Raw genomic sequence first — 22,077 nt, 5'->3', positions numbered from 1 at the left:
TCTACCAGTTGCAAAGCTGTAGTAACCGTATCTGCACGTACAAACTCATGCACTCTGTTCACAGACTGATATTATGGTTGATGATTTATGCCAATCATGTATATTTCCCTGCTGAAGCTCAACATGATAAACCTCTGTTGCTCCGAGGCCTTCATTAGCCACACGCTCATTACAAGTGACTTTAATTAAAAGAAGAATCTTTAAAGAAATCCTCACAACTAACACTGTGGGGAAGGTCAGGTATAGACTCGCTCTCATTAATGAAACTCCTCGCTGTTCTGTCAAGTCACCGACTGTTACTGTGGCGCTTTTTTTTTTCTCTCCGCAGCATCATCTTTCCTGCTTCTTCTGTCAGCGCTCATCTCTCCCTGTCACATCCATCTGCCACTTTTAAGCTTTTATTCTCCATCTTGTCCTCTTGTCTCTTTTCCCTCCTCCTTCTCTCTGTCCGCCCTCCATCCTACCTCTGTCTCTGAGTTTCAGTAATGATCTAATTAAGGAGGGTTTTGTTGCCTGCCCACTGTGTATAATTGCCAGCGGGCGCTGGCTATACTTCACTCAGCAATTACGAGCAGCATTCCTCTGTTCCCAAATCTGCTAATTAAGCCTTAAGGACAGCGAGCCGATCACAGTCGCATTGAGCTTCAGGAGGAGTCAGGAATGCCCCGTGCTCTCTTCACTCCCGGGTGTGCACAAGTAGCGGATGGAAGAGCGGTTGCCATGGTAGCAATCACACGGTGTCAGATCCTGTGCCGTGGCTGTCAGTCTGTTGATTCACGTGCCTCCCTACGTGTGTGTATCTGTTCATCTGTAACAACAATTCAGCCCCAGGTCGCCTCGTCTTTTCATTATTACATCACAGTCTATGAAGACGGGACGGACACCAAATAGAGCTTGTCACAGTTCCCGTTTAGGTCCTCGAGTGGACATGCTGTCATTTTGATTGATTACATCGCCAGCGTGTGTAATGCTTGCCTTGCAGTGTGTCTGCTCTGCAACACAACACACAGCTTAACACGTGGCTACTCCAAACTACTGTAAAACAGTTCTGTGTCCAACACACAACAACACAAAACATATTTCTGGATATAAACAATGGCAATGGATGCAGCACAATACAATTTTACAGTTAAAGGAGACTATTTTTAATTGAGTAGTATGGTATAGTATAGTGTATAGTATAGTAGTATATTTTCATCTGTGTTTTTCTGCTAATTAGCAGCATTACACAAACATTATTGTGCATATTTGCACAAAACTTGGTGGAAACTTTGTGGGATAGTGTGTTTTCTTGCCAGTTGACCAGCGACTACTACAGACAGATATCTTACATTTTACACAAAGTCTGTGGTAAAGAAAGCTCCTCTAACCCACAGAAATCACTGCTCCTGAAGCTCCTGAAGCTCCTGAAACGCCTTGTCCACATTATCGTGATGCCCACATTTGCATAATTTAGGCCTAGCAGCGAGTCTGGAGGCCGACATTTCCTTCATGCACTTAAAGAGGTTGACCAATCACAACAGAGTGGGACAGCTGACCAATCAGAGCCTGGGCTTTATCAGGGGGGGAGTCCTTAAAGACACAGGAGTCTAAAACATTAGATTCATGTAAACCTTTTCAAGTAAAAAGCCCAAATTAAAATGATCAACCTGAATATGAGCTGAATACGTCCCTTTTCGAATCAACTGCAGCGTTGGGTCTGACATACATTATGTAACAGAGTGGTGAAATATCAGTTGGTTCGTTAGTTGAGAACTGTCTGAGCTGCTACAGAGGAAGTGCCAATTGTTTTTCTGAGCACTGAGACGTTTTATGCATTTTTCAGCATCGCATACTTGTTTTAGATTAATGCAACATGGAGGTGTTCACATCCTTTCTGCAGATCAAAGCAGCCGTTTCAAAAGGGAAAACTGCCTCTCGAGAGACAGTGTTTTTGTTTTCCTACAAGGCCTTTATCTTCTTTGAGTGTAAAAATGAAACTGAAGTGACATATGAGGGAACACCGTTGAAGCAAAATGGTTTTAACAGTTTCATTATTTCATTCTTTGCATCAGTTATAACATCTGCACTAACTTGTACCCCAGGGGTATGATAAAATACAATGCATGTACTACACATACTGTTGTGTAGCGCCTACAAAACTGGCTTAAAAAAAAGTTAAACTGCCTGAAACCTACTTCACATGTTGAAGTTTGAACTCCACCACTTAATAAACCACAGCTGCAGGCACTTGCACGTTTGTCCCTTATGCAGCAGATATTTTCTCCAGTGACACAAATTTGCATGGAAATTGCGTGAATAATGTGGAGCTATTTGCTAAATAGCCTTAGAATTGATATTTGGCATTAAGAGCATACACAGAAAGCGTTCATTTAATATGGATTTGAACTGGGCAGCTCACTCAAAGCTGGGCGAATTGCCTGGATTTTATTATTAGTATTGGATATTTTATTAGGAAGCTTTACATAAGCCCTTAAAGGTATTGGCGCCCCACGCTGAATTGTTTTCCATCTCACTTAACTCCGCTCTGCAGAAAGCTCATTGTGAAAAATGGACAAACAGCTCTGGTTTCTTGGCTTCTCCAACTGTAACAAATGGTCCCAAAGTGCCACCAAATGGAACATGCTCCCTTCCTGTGGGACAGACCCGGGCTCTGCTGACAATAAATGGCTTTAAAGGGTCTGACTTCAGCAAGGCAAATGAAATTCAGTTAATGGATATATTGGCATTTTCTTTTCCTTAGTTTTTCTTTTAATATTTCCTGTCACTGGAATTAATTTAATACAGCAACTGTATCCTCTGTAGAGTCGCTGCTACTGCACAATAATTAACTGCATATTGACCCTTTTATTACATTTGAGGTGTAAGCTGTATATGAGCTGAATAAAGCAAATACTCACCACACAGCTGGAGTGTGAACACTTCTGTCATACTATATATACTATACTATATACTGTATATACTATATACTGAACAATTCTAATGCAACTCTCATAAAAAAATTGCTGTTTTCTTATGTCATTAACAATCATTGCACATTTAGAATCTAAAATGTTTTCTTAAAAACCATTGTACATGTCTTAGGTTACATTGGCCTTAAGTCCAAGTTTATTTTCCTTCCTGGCAGCCGAGCCAAGGATCCTCTTGATTATTTTATCTCAGTGAGATAAATATTTGTTCTCTTGTTATATGAATCTGATGACTGTTTCAGATGCTGTAATAACACAAGGACATATTAAGTAGGTTTTGGAGAACATGTACGAACAGGTTTTTGTTTACATTTGTTTGTTTGTTAACATGATTACCAAAGGAAGAACCCAATAAATGTTGGTGCAGATCCGGATCAGGGAGATTAACTAATGGCTCATGATGAAAAAGATCTGGTGTGTTTAGGGGAGTGATATCTATCAGATCCAGATATAGTGAATTTAAATGTGGTCTCATTAGAGGACTGTTGGCAGAGGTATGTGCGCTAATGAGTGCCATTCTAGTTATGTATGGTTGAGGCTCCATAGTTTTCTGCAGCCTTAAGGACAACATATGTTTCATTCTCCAGTAAAACTGAAGTAGATGACAATATTTCACTTTCTAACATCGCTCCCTCATCTCTGTTTCCTCCAGGCTGGCAGCTCCAACTGTAGCAAACACAAGTCGATGACTGAGAACTCCGCCTCCCACGATGGACAAGAAAAGTGGTGCGTGTCACTGAGATTTAAATAAACAATTATCTTGCTTTTAACTGGCTGTGTCACAAATCTGATATGTCACATGTTTCCACAAGTGTAACAACAATTAGTTTGTCTCGATTACATAATGCAACAGTTGTGAGTTACATATTTAACTTCCTGTTCCTGTAGGCAGCACAAAGAGTGTATTTCCTTCAGGTGATAGCTCTCCCCTGTCTCATACTGTATTCATAAGTTGACACAGGGAGAGCAGCAATTTGCATGCTGATTAGTCTGTTTTGGCGTGATCACTGCAGGATAATTACTTTCCCAGTAAGTGATATGATATGGTTTTGCATAATGAAGCACCATGTGTGCTGCACAGTACAACCTGACAGAACAAATGGATGAAAAGGAATAACATTGTAGACGATAATGTGTGATATGGGTTGTTTGTCAAACAAATGCACACATGAATCCAGTTTTTGATTTCAGTTATTAATATTATTGCTCCTGTTATTTTGCTTTGTGGGAGAAGGAGCGTTGATTAATTGACAGATTTTTATTTTTATTTTTTACAGCCAACGGCTTTCAGACCAAGGCTAGTGAGGGCGGTGTTCAGAGGAAGCAGTTGCCCTACTCAGTGGAGACTCCCTATGGCTTCCATCTGGACCTGGACTTCCTCAAGTATGTTGATGATATCGAAAAGGGCAACACCATCAAAAGGGTCCACATCCAGCGCAGGGTCAAGGGCCCACCCAAATTTAGCACACTACCAAGAAATTTCAGTCTCCCCGGGCATGGAGCCAGACCTGCCTCCAAGGAAAAGGATAGCACATGGTCTGGGACATCCACCTTGGGGCCAAAGCCTAAATCACGAGTGACAGAGGTCCAACAAATCTTTGACTTCAGAGCAAATGAAGGGGGGACTTCCATCCAGAGCAACAGGGGGACAACCAGTCTGGGAAGTGGTTATGTTGCAGCTAAGCCCAGGGATGAAACAGGCATTGGGGCTCGAGGTGTTGAAGAGAAAACTGTGGGGATTCAAAGTCGGCCAAACCTGCTCCGAGCATCAAGCATGCCGGTCACTCTACAGCAGCGGAAAGGCTCTGATTCAAGCAGTCCGGATCGTATTGTGGGAACACCAGAGAACGGCTCAACAGAAAACATGTTCCGTGCTTCACCGGATGTAACCGAGAGACGCGTACCCCAGGATCGAACAGGGCTTCACCAGCAGATCACAGTGGCACTGAAGCGAGTCAGGGAGCTCGAAGAACAAGTTAAAACCATCCCGGAGCTTAAGGCTCAGATCTGCTCACTGAGGGAGGAAAGGGAGCGGCTATTGTTAGAGCTCCAAGCCCAGACTAAAGCACAGATTTCCACATCACTCTCTACAACAGCCACTGATGCTGGGTCACATACTCAGCCAGTAGCACACAGATCCTCAGAAGGGCTCAGTTTAGCTCCGACGATTCAACCTGCTGGAGTGACAGAGAAAAGCAGAGTTTTACAAAAAGAGGAGAGGGCCTCAGCACATGGAAAAATGGGCGAGTTGTCAGCACAAGAATCAGAGAGACTATCACAGCTGTCAGAAAAATCAGACAAACCAAAAGAAGCAATAGAGAGTCCACTGGAGCATGCAGCACACAAGCTATCACAGGACATAGCAGGGCAGGAATTAACATCATGTAGAGAAGCTATTAAAGACGCAGGGACAAGCAGCAGTCAAGCTGCGGAAATACTAAGAAAACCTGAGGAACCAGACAGTGTGCAGACGCTGCAGGAGAAGCTAATGATACTAGAGGATAAACTAACTCAGGCCAGCCAAGAGCTGGAGAAAACGAATAGTCTTTTAAAAGAACAAATAGAGGACAACATGGTAAAAGAGGAGAAAATTCTACAACTGAGTGAGGGAGTGAGAGTGGAGATTTGTACTCCAGAAGCACACAGCAGGTCAAGAAGAGAGAGCATCGACACAGGAACGGTGACAGAGAGAATAGATTTTGCGAACCAAGAGACGGAGACAGAATCAGTTGGTACAGTCGATCAGGGTACAGATACAGATAAAATCTGTGTTGAAGTATGCGTACCAAAAGCAAGTATTGATCAAGTAACGGCCACTCAGGTCGAAAAACAAGACCAGGTCACAGAGATGGAGGCAGAGGTATCTGCAACGAGCCCACCAAGACCCAGAGCCAACAGCATGGAACGGGGCACGGTTACTGAGAGGATCGCCACTCAAGACCAGACGACCGAGACGCCAGTGGCTGAGAGGGTTAACCAAGTCACAGAGACAGAGAGAGAGACAGTGACAGACCATCCACAGAGACCGAGAGCCAGAAGTGCAGATCGAGGGACAGAGACAGAGAGGGTGGACACTGTAGACAGGGTTACAGAGACAGAGGTAGCACAGAGGACCGACCAGGTGACAGAGACAGAGACAGAGACAGAAAGACGACCAGAGAACAATCCAGCCAGAGGTGCAGAAGCAGAGAGTCCGGTAATAGAAAGCACAAGCAGTGAAAGAGTAGAGGAAGTTGACACTGTGGTCAGTGAAAACATGGATGACCAGGAAGAAAACAGAAGAATTCAAAGAGTTAGTGAAAGTGTGGTAATGCAAGCCATCACAGAGACTTCAGTTGCTGTTCAAGAAAGCGCAGTTGAACAGATTATAGCTTCGGACATTGTCAGCCAGAATGAAGAGCGTACCAGTCTAACTGCTTCAACAGAAGAAGGTAAAGAATCTACGACTGAAACAAGTATGACTGCACAGAAAGACTCAGAAACTGAAGACATTACAGAAACAAAGAGTGTAGTGACAGAAACTGTTGAAACGAAGCAGATCGCCATGGAGAGTAAAGAGAAGAAAGAAACCGGAGAGGATGAGATTGTGTGTGTGACAGTCAAGGACACTGTGGTCACTGACATGGTCGTAACGGCAGCAGAGGATGCAGCTGTGAAGACAGTAGCTCCTGTCAGACCTCAGCGAGGCCGGAAGTCCTCAGCAGAGCAGGCACAGCCGACACCTCCTCAAGCTCAGGCTGCACCTGTGCGTCCTCGCAGAGGATCCAGCGAAGTTCAAGCCAAGCAGCCCCAGACAAAGCCCCAGCCCCAGGCACAAGTACAGGATGTACCTCAACTTGAGGCTCAATCTTCAACACAGCTCTCAGAACAGCAGGTAAAAGATAAAGCCATGTCTGTGTCTAAGGTTGAGGACAAGAGCCAAGCAAAGAGGCCTTCTGAAGAGTCTGCCGAGGAAAAACCTCCATCAAAACCTCAGGCTGACACTCGGGGTCCGTCTCCTGGCTCCAGTGGAGTCCAAACCCGTCCAAAATCAATTCAGGCCCAGTCTCACTCTCAAACCTCTGCAGCTAGACGGGGCTCAAAAGAGCTCAAAGCACAACAGAGGGGGTCCAGTGTGTCACAGCCTCCAAGTCGTGGATCAGAAGCCCAAACCCGCGTGACTCGTCAGGGGTCAAGCGATTTGCAAAGTCAGTCTCAGGGCTCCCGTAAAGGTTCCAGTGAGACTCAGCCGGCCTCTCACAAAGATGCCGGTGAGACACAATCCCTCCGCAGAGGCTCCAGTGAAACAGCTCAGCGACGTGGTTCAACCGAAGCCCAGGCCTCTCGTCGGGACTCCGGTGAGGCCCAACCTCCTCGCAGAGGATCGAGCGAGTCTCCGACCTCGCCCGCGGCTTTGGGCCAAGTCGTGACCCGGTTAACAGGGCTTCTGGGGGAGCAGTGGGCACAACTGGGGAGCAGCTCTGGAGCTCAACAGACAGCCAGCCAGCAGGAGAGCCCGAGCACACAGAAACAGACAGCAGGGAAAAGAGCAGAGGCAGGAAAAGGAGCAGCAGCCAAGCCTGCGGGGAAAGCAGTCCCTGCAGCAACAACGGGGAAATCAACAGGGAAACCGGGAGGGAAACCAGCGGGGAAACCCGGTCCTTCCAAAATGAGCTCCATTCAGAGTCAACTGGTCAGCTCCCTCAGTGTCCTCTCTGCCTTCTACTCACCAGCACAGAAGGCTGCTGCAGCCAACAAACAGCAAGAACAAGGTAGGCCCATGGTTTATACCATGTACACAACTATTCATCAGTTTGTCACATACCTGCATGAGTATTTGTAATACACCCAATCACTGAAATACACTGAATCCTTTCCACTACATTCATCGATCCTTTCACAGCTCCTGTTCTCTTTAGCCTTGAATTTGAATTTCCCCACCACTCACTCCCTTGAATAGGACGACCTACAGCCAGACATCGGCAGAGTGGCTGGACAGGTTTCCACGGTGTCACTTAGCTCATAGCCTCTCATATCAGCACTCTTTTCAGCTGACGTAAGATACACACTGCTACTATCAAACTGAAAACAAGGTGCTGTATTTACAGTCGGTCCTGTCGTCTTGGTGACTGTGGTTTTCTCTCCAGTGGGATTTATCTGTTAAAACTGTATCATGACATGCTTTTGATTATCAGTGCTGTTAGAACAGTGCACGTCTATGCAACACATGTTGTTTGAAAGAAACAGGAAACACACAAATACACAGGTTACTTAGCACTGGGGTAATTATTTGGTTTCAAGTGTGTATGTCTTACTTCACACTCTACAGACAAACACACACACACACACACACAGTCTCATACAGGGGAGTGCACACACGTGCGTACAAGCACTTACTTACAGAACACAGTTGAATGGAGACAACCACAGGCCCTCCATATCTATCTCTCTCACACACACACACACACACAGATACACACACACGCACACACATCAAACAGGCTATGCTTCTCTTCTATCCCTTGATGTTTCACTGTTCCGTTTCTGGCCCAGGAGCTGAATCACTCACACACTATCACACACATATTTTATATTCACAGTTCAGTTTAAGTTCAGTGATGGGAGTTCAGTATACAGTGGTGCTTCTAAGTGCATTGTGTGTGTGTGTGTGTGTGTGTGTGTGTGTGTGTGTGTGTGTGTGTGTGTGTGCATTGTCACTGTTTCTTTGGGGTCACTGTCTACATCTTTGACGTCTGACATTCTCAGCGTGACTTCTCTGACCTCAAATGAAACCAGTGTTCAGCTCCCACGTGTATTGGAGACATAAACCACTGCTGTCCCACTGAGAGCTCTTAATTCCTCCTCTTCACCAGAGACTGGAGATTTGCATGGATGAGTGGTGTGTTATCTCCGACGAAGAGAAGGTTAAATCACAGCATTGTTTTATTTATTAGACGTTAGTAGGAGGTTGTATTCAAATGCCAAATGTAATCATAACCTCCCCTCTCCCCTGCTGCCTGCTGTTAACTCCTGGGAGTTACACGAGCTAAAAGCATCATACTCCTCAGACGGTGGTCTCTGGGATCTTTTCTTTTTTTGGGGCTGGAAGCCACACCCTTATATCCTTGCATAAAACATAACAGAGCCTCTGCATCATGTCTGCTGTCAGGCACAATGTGGACAGCCTTTCCAGGCTGAGAGCCAGGAGGAGTCAGCGAAAGAGCCCATGTAGGATCAATTATTGCACAGTTACATACATAAGCAGACCTGACAATGTCAAGGTTTGTCAATAATCCTGACCGACTGTTGCACTGTGCTACGTTTGTACACCTACAATTGTCTATAATTTGCTCACTACTCATAGCTAACTAATTGTCATTTTATTATATTTGCACAATTACTAAAAATAAATTAGGAATAAATAATATTAGTGTCTTCATGGCAACTATCTTTTTAATTACAGTATTATTTTAATTTACAGAAGAGTTGAATCCACCAGTGTCTTTATAAAGTGCTGGGCCACCAGCGTAGCTTTACTTCCACAAATCCACTAAAGGTGTTCGATTGGATTTAGCTTTCAAGGTCTTATCATATGATTCATGGGATTTTAATATTTCTCAAACCATTCAGGAACCCCTCATGTCCTTTCTTCACTAATTTGTTCATGTTCATCATTTGCTTTTGCTCATGTTGTCATGTGTACAATATAAACGTATTTTTGAAGTATTACAGTGCTTTTATATATTATGTTTCTAGTCTTAACGACCACTCAAGGTGCGCATTCACCCATTCAGTGTCTTGCCAAAAGCACACTTTGAAACTGGAGGAACTGGGGGATCACACCGCCGACCTTCTTGTCAGTGGACGATCCTCTTAACCTCTTGAGCCACGTAATGGAAAATTACCACTATACTAACTATACACTATTATTTCTACTTATGTATACTATTTATGCATTCATCTAGCAATGGCATGAGGTCTCCAACATTCAATTAAATTACTTCAATTTATATATATATATTGTATAGTATGCAAGTATGCATTATATATGATATATCATATAGGTACATTACGATACAACATAAACACCAAAGTCAGCACAAGCTTAATGGATCCCCCCCTCACTTCTTTCTGTCTCTTTCTCTGTGTCGTCTTCTTCACCAGGTCTCAAATCTATCATGAAGAAAAACGGAGTCGCTGACAAGCAGGGCAACAAGGGAGCCAAGAAAAACCTGAAGTTTGTTGGAGTGAATGGAGGGTAAAATATTTGATCTTTAATCAATGATGTGTGTGTGTCTGTGCATGTTTTGTTGCTCTTAAATCAACAGGAGACTGTGAACATAATAGCACCATGATTAAAGACAATATTCAGTTTTCTTCAAATTTAATTCCAAAATTCTTCAAAAACAAAAGATTGTTTTTTCTTTTCTGACTTGTCAGGTGTGTAGTGGTTTCAGTCGGATTAGCCTGATAATAAAATAGACGATTTCGTGTGTTCACTTTTCTAATTCTATCTAATCACGTATTTTTTTTTGGTTTTTCGCAAAAGTCGTGACTGGGTGGTATTACCTCCTGCGTATGAAGGAAACGACTCCCATTAGAACATTTGTTTTATTCCTGCCCTTGCATTTCTGACCTACACTGTTTAATGACCTACTTGCCTTCGCTTTGTTTTTTCAGAGCCGTCTTGTGTTGAGGTCTATTCCTTCCTCCCTGTCTGAGAATCAAACATTCTCCAGAGCAAATAACTAATTATAAGCGCTATTACACAGATCTGCCAGAGGACAAACCACACCTCATTCGTCTCTTCTTAACTCTGTTATGGGAAATATATACAGTGTCGACTCAAATCCAAACTAAATCTAACAAATGATAGATACAATGAGGAAAAATATGTTGGACAACAATATTTCAATATTTTCTCTGACTTTAGTCTCTCGCCCACACCAGGAAGCGAGCTGCTGTTTGCCTTTCTTCTCTTTTGGATGGTCTAACCTATCTCTCTTCTCCCTTGAGCTCCTCTGGAATCCAGGGAATGTTGTGGCCTCTTGTGGTGTGTGTGTGTCTGTGTGTGTCTATGTGTGCATCTACAAATAAGCATGAATCAGTGGCATTCAGTATAAGACGTATCTGATTGGCCTCAGAGAGGTACCTTCATAATACACCCCAGTGATCACCTGCCCTCAAACTCCCACACACACACACACACACACACACACGTTAATCTCCACATCTCTAAATATATCTCCAGTTGTCCCTCACTGAACAAGGTTGTGTTTTGTTAAAGGCTTCATATGTGCGTGTGCAAACATACCTATGGATTTCTATATGTTCAACTGTTTGAAGGATGTTTTGGTTATTTGGGCCAAGGCTGCATTAAACAAGCGTCTCCTTCATGTAATGTCGGAGGTCACGAGGGGAGTAACCTGTTAGTATTTATGTAGCCTTGGCCAAAGTTTATTTTACTTCTTTCATATTTGTTTAAGCTGGGTAGGTGTTTCATTGATGTGGCCGCTTGTGTGAGTATCAGATTTGTATACACGTGTTTATTTTTAGTGAGGGAATATTAGGTGAACCTTCCAAAGGTCATCTTAAACATCTAAATTCGGTTTGGCACTTTTTGAATGTCATCAAGATTTTAAATGTTGCAAAAGGCCCTTTCGACCTATATACCCACATACTGAAATCTGGATCTGCACCAACATGATATGAGTTCCACAAACTTTAATCGAAACATTAATTTTGGCAGAAAACCTAATGATGATTTTCTTGTCTGTGCTTAAATTTGGGTCCTCTTCCAGCTATGAGACGACATCCAGCGAAGAGTCCAGTGGAGACGAGAAGTCGAAGGTGGAAGTGGAGGTGGAGGAGGAGGAAGACAGCTCAGAGCCAGAGGTAGAGAAGGAGAAAGAGAAGGAGAAAGAAAAGAAGAATGAGAAAGAGAAGGAGCCAGAAACAGCAGAGAAGCCTGGGGAGGTGGCAGAGACCCAGGGAAAGGAGGCAGAGGTCCAAGCTGAGGGAGGAGGTGCTGTGGCTGGAGAGGAGCAGAGTGAAAGAGGCCTGATGGATCCACAGAGCAGCCAGGAGCTCCAGGAGGAACTGGCTGAGCGGTGAGTCAGAGCCTTAATTATAGTGATGTATTAAGTGGTGTCACTGTCGCCAGCAGTCAAGGCTACACTATACCTCATAGTGCGTCTCTACTGAAATGCTGCTGCTGTACTCTTTGGTTATAGAGATACTGACGTCAGGTAAACTACTGAGAGGGAAGAGTGATTGAAGCAAGTTAAGAAGAAGGAGGTTCAGTTATTGGGTGCGTTTTTTATATCTTCACTGGTTTGTAGTCAGGTTTGATTTTTCTCAGGTAACTGCCTCAGTGTCAAAGTTTCCAGAGCTTAATAATTTATCTTATAGTATTACAGATAGAACACACATAACTAATAGGTGTTACTACATTTAATAAACCAACTAGAGTCTCAACAAATTACACACACTCATAGATATCAGCTAAATGTGCCAACAATTCCCTGAGCTCTCTCTCTAAGGCTTCTTCCCGGGCGCAGACTGCATCGTTCCACCAGGTTTCATGATAATCTGTCCAGTATTTTCTGCATAGTCTTGATCACTTACTGACAAAAAAACATAACATCCTTGGCGGAGGTAACCAGCAGCAGATTTTTGAATGGTTTCCACGTAATGGAGATTTTAAGAACAGATTTGTTGTGTCTGATATTTAAATATATTTGATGACAGGGTCATGTGTGAAGTTATTCTCATCTCTCATTACGACATTACGAAGAGCAAATGGTAAATTATTACATAATAACCTGTATCATGGTATGATCTTTTATTTATCTTCTGCTGTGTCTTTGGATTAATGTTGGTCCTAAGATCTCATAAAATGACATAGATGCATTACCACCTACAGCTGGACTGATGTGGTCCAGTGGACTGTGGCAAACTGTGGGATACATACTGTATGCCTCTGAATATTGCATCAGAGTGATATTAAGAAAAGTGTTTAACCAGTGTAGGTTGGGTCGTTAAGTAAATGACAGACTATAAACTCATTTACTTTGTGCAATATAATTAAAACACAACAGGCTCCCTGTACGACCGACTTTAAAGATCTCGGTGATGTCGGGTAGGAACAAGCCAGTGCTTTGTTTTGTGTCCAGCTGCTGCCGAGATACTTTGACAGATGCTGATTGACGCTTCAATATACAGTGAACCTCACACACACACACACACACACACGCACACGCACGCACACACACACACACACACACAAAATCCATTTACCACACACTCATACCATACATTTCTCTGCAGCCCTGCTTACCTCTTAATATGTTGCACAGACTCGCTGCCACACTCTCTCTCTCACACACAATCACACACACACACACACACACACACACACACACACCAAGCTGCTGTCACATGTTTCGTACTAAAAACCTAGACTAGCATTCACACTTAACTCCCTTAAGTACCAGAGGTCCGGGACAATAAGCAAATAACCAGCAGTGTTGTTCTTCCTGTCACTGAATAATGACTTTTCTGCCTCAGGTACGTGGACAGACCTGAGGGCCGTTGGGCCAGACATTAGATGGGGCCCCTGGCAGAGAGCAGAACATATATTAAGCCATCACTCAGCGCCTGTGTGTGTGTGTGTGTGTGTGTGTGTGTGTGTGTTATGGATAGGTTGCACATAATGATTGTGACCTACTCAGGCTCAGTGTGCATGATAGACGAGAGTACGAGCAGTGAATCAGTGTAAACTGTTACTATGGAAGTTTGCATGTGTTATCAATGTGTCACACCATTGACTGATGTGTGTGTGTGTGTGTGTGTGTGTGTGTGTGAGTGTGAGCCTGCAGGGTATCTTTTATCTTTTGTTTTCATCCCAGACAGAATTTCCACAGTAGCCGTCTCTTGGCCACATGTTTTCCAGACTTGATGGTATTTCCACATTGAACCTGAACAAGACTCAAAACAAAAACAATGGAAAGAACAGATGTGGAGAGTGATGGGTTAAACGTGACTTCTTTTTTCTTTTGCTTCAAGGTCTACTTTAAAGTTCTTGACAAAAGACAATAACCTGTGATGGGCCACTCAAGGCTGCTTCTTTATGTGTCCACTTGTTCTTTGTTTTCAGGGAGAAAGTTGACAAAGGGTTTATAGATGCTTGCATCTACGTGAAGGATCGTATGGAAGAGGTTTCATCGCCAGATAAAGAGATGGTAGGGATTTATGTGTTTGTGTGTTCTTAAATTCACCCTCAATAGACTGTAACGTCCGTACACATCCCTAATCTTTTCTGTTGCTGGAACGATTATGCCCTCTTCCTGTTCCACATTAAAAGTATTTTCGTGTTTTTGCTTCAGGTTCTTTTCTAAGCTTTCTGACATTAATGAGTAGAGTAACAGCGGTTTACAGCGGTTAACTGTTCCTACAGTAAAAACGCAGAAACCTGTGGCTTTTTAATTGACATCTCTTTCCTCTCTCCTCAGCGTCAGGTCTTAGTGGTGCTCTACCAGGAGTGGTTCAAGGTCTCCAGTCAGAAAGACTCACAGGCCGACACCGTCAGATTGTACCTGCGACAGGTGGGCTTGACCACGCCCACTCTTCTGCCATACGTTGTTAACTTGACGGATGGGAACGGGAACATGGCGCTGCACTACAGCGTGTCACACTCCAACTTCCCTGTGGTCGAGCTGCTGCTGGACACAGGTGAGATCCAAACACACGGCTGAATGTAAAACAGATCAGGGCAAGATGTTGGCTCAATTAGGCAATGTAACCTGTGTGTGTGTGTGTGTGTGTGTGTGTCCAGGTCTATGTGAAACCAATAATGTGAATAAGGCCGGCTATACTCCGGTGATGCTCGCTGCGCTAACAGCTGCTGAGACCCCTGATGATCTGGAGGTGGCACAACAACTGCTGAGACTGGGGGATGTCAACGCTCGCTCCAGACAGGTAATTAAAGGATGAGCTCACAACTACTAACGCGTTCTGTCATGGTGCTGACTGAATGTCAGGCACAGTAGATACAGGAATTTTAAAAAACTCCTCCGGGGATTTGAGCACATTTTTACAAGTTGGTTACTTTGCAGAAATACAGTTGACATCAGCTGTTTTCTCAGCAGCGAGAACATCTTCAGAGGAAAATAAAAATCTATTGACAAGAAATATGGTGTTTACGGTGGAGCCCAAACAATTTATCGCTTGGCCAAAAAAACAATGGACTGTTATGACCTTTAACAGACGTATCGGTATCAGGGTTTTCATTTGATATTCAATGATATGAAAACTTTGATTGTACTGAATAAACAATTAATTTTTATCATCCCGCAATCCTACATTAGACTAATTACTAATTCTAGTTTTTATTATTGTAATTAAATTGGGTTTCATGCTTTTATTCTTATTTTTATGTGTATTTACTCGCTTGTTTTTTCATTATCCAAGCACTTTGAAAGTTTGCTTTTAGAAGAACGATATAAAAAAAAGATTATTATTATTATTAAAGCTATACCTTTTACCTGTCCCTCACTCTTGATGTAAGATTCAGATCTTCTGAGACTGTTTTATCTCAAGGTCGCTCACTCTTCCCTTCGCTTCCTCCTCCAACAGATATCCTGACCCTGCGTCTCTCTTAATCTCTTTATCCCTCATATATATTTATATAGATTATCCCCTCACACTCCCCCTCCCACTGTTTGCTTCTAATTCTGTTTCTCACTCCTTCTCTAGGCGGGCCAGACGGCACTTATGCTCGCAGTGAGCCACGGTCGCGTTGCCATGGTGAAGCTGCTCCTGAGCTCGGGCGCGGATGCAAATGCCCAGGACCGCGAGGGATCCACAGCCCTGATGTGCGCGAGCGAACACGGACACACGCACATCGCTCGTCTGCTGCTGGAGACGGGTCGCTGTGACGCCAGCCTCGTAGATAAGGTGAAGTGTTGAAATCACATCGGCTGGACTGCTGTAAAACTACCAGACCGAATATGCCCCCAACGCTTAGTGGCAGCTCACCGAGACTCGTTAGGCAATTTGTCGTGCGCCATCTTAGTGTTTTGAAACCAGAAATAACCATATTTGGTGGAGCAGGGGGTGGAGCCTGACTAGGAACACGCCCACCAACACCTGAAACCTGCATCTATCTCATAAAATACAGCGACACATCAAGAGCTAATCGGAAAACATGGCTTCAAAACGGGTTCATATCTCATCCCTACAGTGGCTAAGTTAAAGAGGGAGTGAGGACCAAGGACGACTGTGGTTTTTGGCTTCATGTTACTCTCTAATAGAGGTTTATTCTTTCCAGAGGATCCCAACATCATTTCTGATACTTTGCAGCTTTTACCACAGAAACGGTCACGCGGCTCCTTGTGGCCGACTCGTGGAGAAAGTGTCACTATGTATTAGGACTTCGCTGTGTTCAGCTTAAGGTGGCCAGTGTAGGTATAGACATACAGGGGCTGGTGCCCGGCCCTCACATAGTAGATTGATTGTTCAACCAAGTGCATTATTGATTCCTCTGGATTGCTGATTCCCCTGTGCAGTCTAAGTCGGGGAACAGCCGCACCGATGCTCAGCCAGTGGACTTCTCCATCTGGAATAATACTGTGAACAGTGCTGCTGCTGCTGCTGCTGCTGCTGCTCATGTATCATCTCAATCATTCAAGCCAGACCTCCACTCCTGCATCACCCCCGGGCTCTGATTCTATTTGACCCTAAAGGATGCACAACCCCTGTGTCCTAGATGATGGTGAAGAATCACTCGTTTTTGTTTATTAAGTGGCATCAAGAGACAAACATCCTAACACTGAGGAAATAAGCAGCTCTGAAAGGTCTTTTCAAACTGTATGCAAATAAATAATCAAGAAGTTACGGATTATTCACTCTGTCTTGAGACATTTGTGTTTCCTCAAGTCTTGCCTGCCGGTTTGTGGTAATACTTAAACACTACATAGTATCTGCTGAATAGAAGAGATGTTGCAGTACAAGGCCAGTTTACTCAGCCGTGGAAATTTATAGCTGCTTGTCTTGAATGGTGTGTCAGCATCAAGCACACATCTTAATCTATAGAGACACAGGCTTGCAAGAGATGGCATCTTGGAGAGGTTTGTTCTTCCAGGGAAAGAAAGAGAGTTTTCTGTGAGGACGCACATAGTTTTAGCTCACGCAGTCGGATAATTGTTAAAACATTATTATTCTTATTTGCTTAATGGATGGTATCATCTGATAAAGGGGTCACATGCTAAAGTATTAGAAAAGGATGCAGAAACATAAATAAATAAGAAACACAAGATACAAAACATGTTTTTCAGAATTGCATAAGGTATTTTTAGAAGTATATGTGTTATTATAGTTAAAGAGAGCAGTAAGGATATTTCCATATTAAACTAGAATTGCATTTAGAATGCACATGTCCACAAATTCACCAGATCCAGATTATTATTTGGGTCTGAATATTCTGGATCCGGATCTGAACCAAAATTTAATGACTTCTTTCTCGGGTCATGGCTCCACAAAATGTCGGGGAAATCAGTTGAGTTGTTGTCCTGTAACAAACAACATCCTTGGAAGAGGCAACAGCAAACTTTTCGATTTGATGTTCTATTCATCCGTTTAATGAAAAAAAACTCCCGGGTTCATCTCTACACAGGCAGTTTCTGCATAATGCAAAGAGGCTTATCTGTGTATTATTAGCTGCACTTTGTTGTTGCGATGTGACGTGTTTGAAGAGATTGAAAACAAATCATAAAATATTCAACATGTTTCAAAAAAGGCAAAACATACCCAGAAATATTTCCACACACTGAACCCAGCACATTATCAGGGTCGGTCCAGCATAAAGATATTGTATGTGCTCTAATGTCCAGCTTCTAGAGAAAGCACAACGCTGCCTCTCACAGGATGAGAACAGCCACTGCATCGTCTTCCACATGAAACTCTAACACTTCTCTCTGTCTTCCCTCAGAATGGTCAGACGGCTCTGTCGGTGGCAGAATCCGCCTCCCACCAAGAAATAGTTGACCTTCTGAAGGCCCACACTGAGAGCCAAGCCTCGGAGCCCCCGGCTACCACAGACCTCCTCTGAGCCAGGCCGACCCCGTTTACTCTTCCCGCACCACACCACACTTCAAGAACCTCTGCAACACCAACATAGAGCGAAACAACTGAGATAAAGACACACAGGACACACTCTGCCTCGTGTACTGTGGAATTATGGGAGCTCATGTGTAAACCTCTGCGACAGGAGTGTCCTGCAACGTACAGCCACACATTTCTTCCAATATGCTGCATCAACCACTCAGTGGACAGACATATATATACATATACATATATATATATATATATATATTCTCACCCCTGTATATCGACTGGCAAGTGGATGCTGCTTCCTCTCATAAAACTAGCTTGTCTGGCAAGATAATAAGCACATGATCTACCTTTCAAATATATGATATGAAATATGACATGATTTCTATTTTTTCCTTTGACGTCATTGACTTCATCCATATTTGGACACAAGCCATTATTAAGAACATAGTATATGTAGAATGTTATTCTAACAGATAATAATCACAGAAAGTGTATTTTCTACTGCTCTTGTTTTTTTTAAAGTTGTGTTTATGTACAGTGAAAAGTCCTCTATAATATCAGTGTCCAGAAGAAACTATATCTCCTAAAGCATAGATTGCAAAGTAGAGCTCGTGGTGAAATTTCCCATGATTCAGTGGGTTTTGGCATCATTTAGTGTATCGCTGCATCAAGTCTTTCACGTCTGACATCGTCTGTGGAATATTGAAAAAAAAATGGTTTAGTTGGAGATAAAAATCTGTTGGACACAGAAAAAATAATTATTTTTAAATAACCAGATTAGAGACAGAAAGTCTACAAATAAGAGGATTGTATTCAGAAGGCGCTGCATGCAGACACTCAGTCACGCCCCCTGCTGGTCGCCCTGTCGTAAACAAACAACAGTATGTTGTAATACTGTCTGTTCTCATGATTATAATCTCTCTCTGTGTCTCGGTCTCCTTCCCCCAGTTCTTCTGTAATGTACGTTTTGTTTGCCTGCTTGCGTCTAATCGAATCATGTATGCAACTGCTTCACAATGCACAATGAATGTCAGGCTGGCTGCGACACATTCCAAGGGAAAAACTGTAGCAAGTCTAACAGTGCTGGCTTGCATCATGGGACTAACACAGAGTTTGCTGTCAGTGACAAAAGACATTAATCTGGAAGAAGATCGGATTTGTCTGTTTTCAAATAATCACTAACACCAGATCCTCCTGTGTCTGCCCCTCAGCATGTTGGTCACCTGTCACATTTACAATCCCAGAGCGACCTGTGTTTTATGTTTAGTTTTCTGTCTAAAGAAGCAATATAAGTGGAAAACGACCTTAATAGTCAAAAGCATGGTAGGGTGAGTGGCTTTGGTCTCGCCTTAATTAGATGATAGTTCTATTACATGTGGAGGAGACGTGTTCCAGGGAGCGTGGCCTTTTATCATCAGTTTACCACAAAACTACACCCATTTTCTTAAAGTATCTTCCAGCAGGAGTACTGGGCTGATAAAAAGTTTCTGACTCACTGCAGATGTCAAACAGGTCAGAAGGTTTACAATAAACAAAAGAAGTCACTAGTTCGATCTGTGAACGGGAAACTGATTCTCTGTCCCATATGTGGACGTCTGCATGCAGCCCAAAACAACAACTTTTCTTTCTGAGATGCAGCACTGGTCCGACCTCTGATCCTGGACCAGTACTCTCATATCTGGACACTTTATAATTATGGGTGTTAGTTTGACACTATGTAGAATGACATGAAGATAGATGGATATTGTAAAGTATCTTAATTATATAGTAAAGGCTGCATTTACCGTGCAACAATGAGACTTGGTTTAGCAATCACAACATTTGTTGTGTCACAGGCTGCATTTACACAGTGGATCTGAATTTTGTCCTCATCATAAAAGGGACAAAAAATGTGCGTCTGCGCCTGAACGACGATCTGATCTGTGCTGCGACAAGCGTCTGGTGTATCTGGTCTTCCGTGCCTGTGTCTTTAAGTCTTGAATTGCATCCATATGTTTAATCCAGTGTGACCCAGATGTAATAAAGGTTGTGCGACTGGCTGAACACCAAAGACCTGAAATCTAATCTGTTTCACACGGGGTTAAATATATATATATATATATATATTTTACCTGTTCCAGTAAAATCCAGCCAAATACATGTATATACAGTATTGTGAAGAGTATTGTCTGCCAAGTTTGCTCTATAAATGATATTAAATAAATAATAAATGAGTATTTATTCCAAAAAGCTATATTTTTACCATATATATATATACATATATATATACATATATGTATGCATGGACAAATACTCCAGTGAATCTGTTGCGAGGGGAATTTGGATGATTTGAAATTATGCTAATGTTCCCTGAGCATGTGATTATTTGACTTGACGTTGACCTGTTGGGTGGTATCGTCATGTGTGAGGTTGTGGACTGTGTCACGTGTCGTTTTAACGCAAACATTGACATTTGTGTGGGTGGGGGGGTAAGAAGCAGATCTGACACTGGTTTAAGCTGTAGAAGGGCAAAGTCTCCTTGTTGGAAAACCCATCTGAAAATCTGAGTCTGTGTATATGACAGAGTCAAATGTAAAAACCTGTACCTCTCTGTAGTATTCCTTGTACAACAAGCTTGTATGTTACAAACCAGAGAACTAATTCTAAATAAATGAATATTTAAAAATGATCCGGTGCCTATTTTCTATTGTCCTATTGTTTCTGACGGGGAAGAGCAGCTACTGCAAAGTAAAGACAATGCAGAGTGAATCTAGATTCAGCTTTGCTCTTTGTGAAAGACATAATTAATAAAACATCAGTGTAAAAGCCTCATTTAAGAGCGTTTGATCCGATGTTATGCATCTTACATATTCATGCTGCCACAGAAATGCAATTCAGCAGAGTTCCCCTTCTGTTCTCTCTGAATTAATGTACAGGTGTTTTGATACTGAAATTGACAGTAGACAAGTACTTAATGTACTTTTTGTGTTTTTCACTTAATTGCTAATTAAACATTGAACATTAAACGTTTGTATGAATGATTTCCAATTATAGTTATACTTTTTTTTTTAAATAGAATAATACAGCTAACAAACAAAGATTGGACACTATTGGTAAAACCACTGTATGTTGTGTTCAATGAGTTTACATGTGTGGAGCTCTTCCCCTGTTATATGTTGTAATGGAACACAATGGCCAGCAGGTGGTAGTATCACAATGCAGTAAGAGGACAGCAGCTCTTCACTGCTATTTTCCTAAATATGTAGAAATATTTCCAGTTGTTTCAACTCTTCATGAGTCCAGGATAAATCTGGGGGTCAAACGTATTTAAACTGTGCAGGGACGTTCACACACTGAGAATCTAAAGATTACATGTGGGTGATAAGGTCTGATGGGAGTCGGGTGAAAGTTGTAGAAGTGAAGGCGGTGAATGTGCTGGAAGCTTTTTCAAGAGAAGTCAGAACGTCCAACTGCCTTTAATTCACTCAACGTACCACAACTCTGACGATTCAGATTTTTCTCTAAGCTTCCGACGCAGGAACGTGTGGTCGCGACAGTTATGAGGAAATAAAATCCCTTCATCAGTGGTAAAAGAAGTAACGTGTACTTAAGAAGCAATGCCACACTAGAAAAATACATCTTTACAAGCAGGGGTGTTGCAACAGGGTCGGGGAAGCAAGGAACTCCCAAGAATACACAGCAAACGTGATAGAGAGATAGATTCTGGTATTTAAGTTGACAACCTTCAGAAATGATGAGTTTTTCCACCTGATTGTGGCCAGATTTATGAGAATTGACACTTCTCCGCCCCCCTCAGTCTCTATTTTAAGCCTCAGCAGCTAGCATAACGGACAATTAGCTGCGTGCCAATCATTACATCTTCACCTTGATCATTACGCCACATTAGCTGCTTGATTTCTTCAGGGACCATGGAAGCACCTGCCATCAATAGAGTTTGTGTCCTTAGTGTTTCCTTTGTTCAGACGGATGTCATTGAGCTCACTGACGACTCGGTGTTGCTCTTTAAAAAAAAATG

At 42.8% G+C, this 22,077-nt stretch overlaps 1 protein-coding gene across 6 annotated transcripts in view; it reads left to right on the top strand.

Annotated features, from left to right (window-relative positions):
* Positions 1-20,730, top strand: part of kank4 (KN motif and ankyrin repeat domains 4) — a 65,237-nt gene extending 44,507 nt beyond the window's left edge. For all 6 annotated transcript variants that reach the window (XM_069521631.1, XM_069521634.1, XM_020098264.2 and 3 more), the window contains exons 2-10: positions 3,622-3,695; positions 4,247-7,720; positions 10,113-10,206; positions 11,750-12,058; positions 14,107-14,191; positions 14,462-14,681; positions 14,785-14,927; positions 15,705-15,905; positions 17,938-20,730. In XM_069521631.1, the coding sequence (XP_069377732.1) occupies positions 3,680-3,695; positions 4,247-7,720; positions 10,113-10,206; positions 11,750-12,058; positions 14,107-14,191; positions 14,462-14,681; positions 14,785-14,927; positions 15,705-15,905; positions 17,938-18,057 (4,662 nt within the window). In that variant the 5' untranslated portion in view covers positions 3,622-3,679 and the 3' untranslated portion in view covers positions 18,058-20,730. The remainder of the gene's footprint in view (positions 1-3,621; positions 3,696-4,246; positions 7,721-10,112; positions 10,207-11,749; positions 12,059-14,106; positions 14,192-14,461; positions 14,682-14,784; positions 14,928-15,704; positions 15,906-17,937) is intronic.
* The last annotated feature ends 1,347 nt before the right edge of the window (positions 20,731-22,077 follow it).

This window comes from Paralichthys olivaceus, chromosome 3 (assembly GCF_024713975.1).
Source record: "Paralichthys olivaceus isolate ysfri-2021 chromosome 3, ASM2471397v2, whole genome shotgun sequence".
Classification (NCBI taxonomy): Eukaryota; Metazoa; Chordata; class Actinopteri; order Pleuronectiformes; family Paralichthyidae; genus Paralichthys; species Paralichthys olivaceus.
This window is presented reverse-complemented; position numbering and strand designations above follow the sequence as displayed.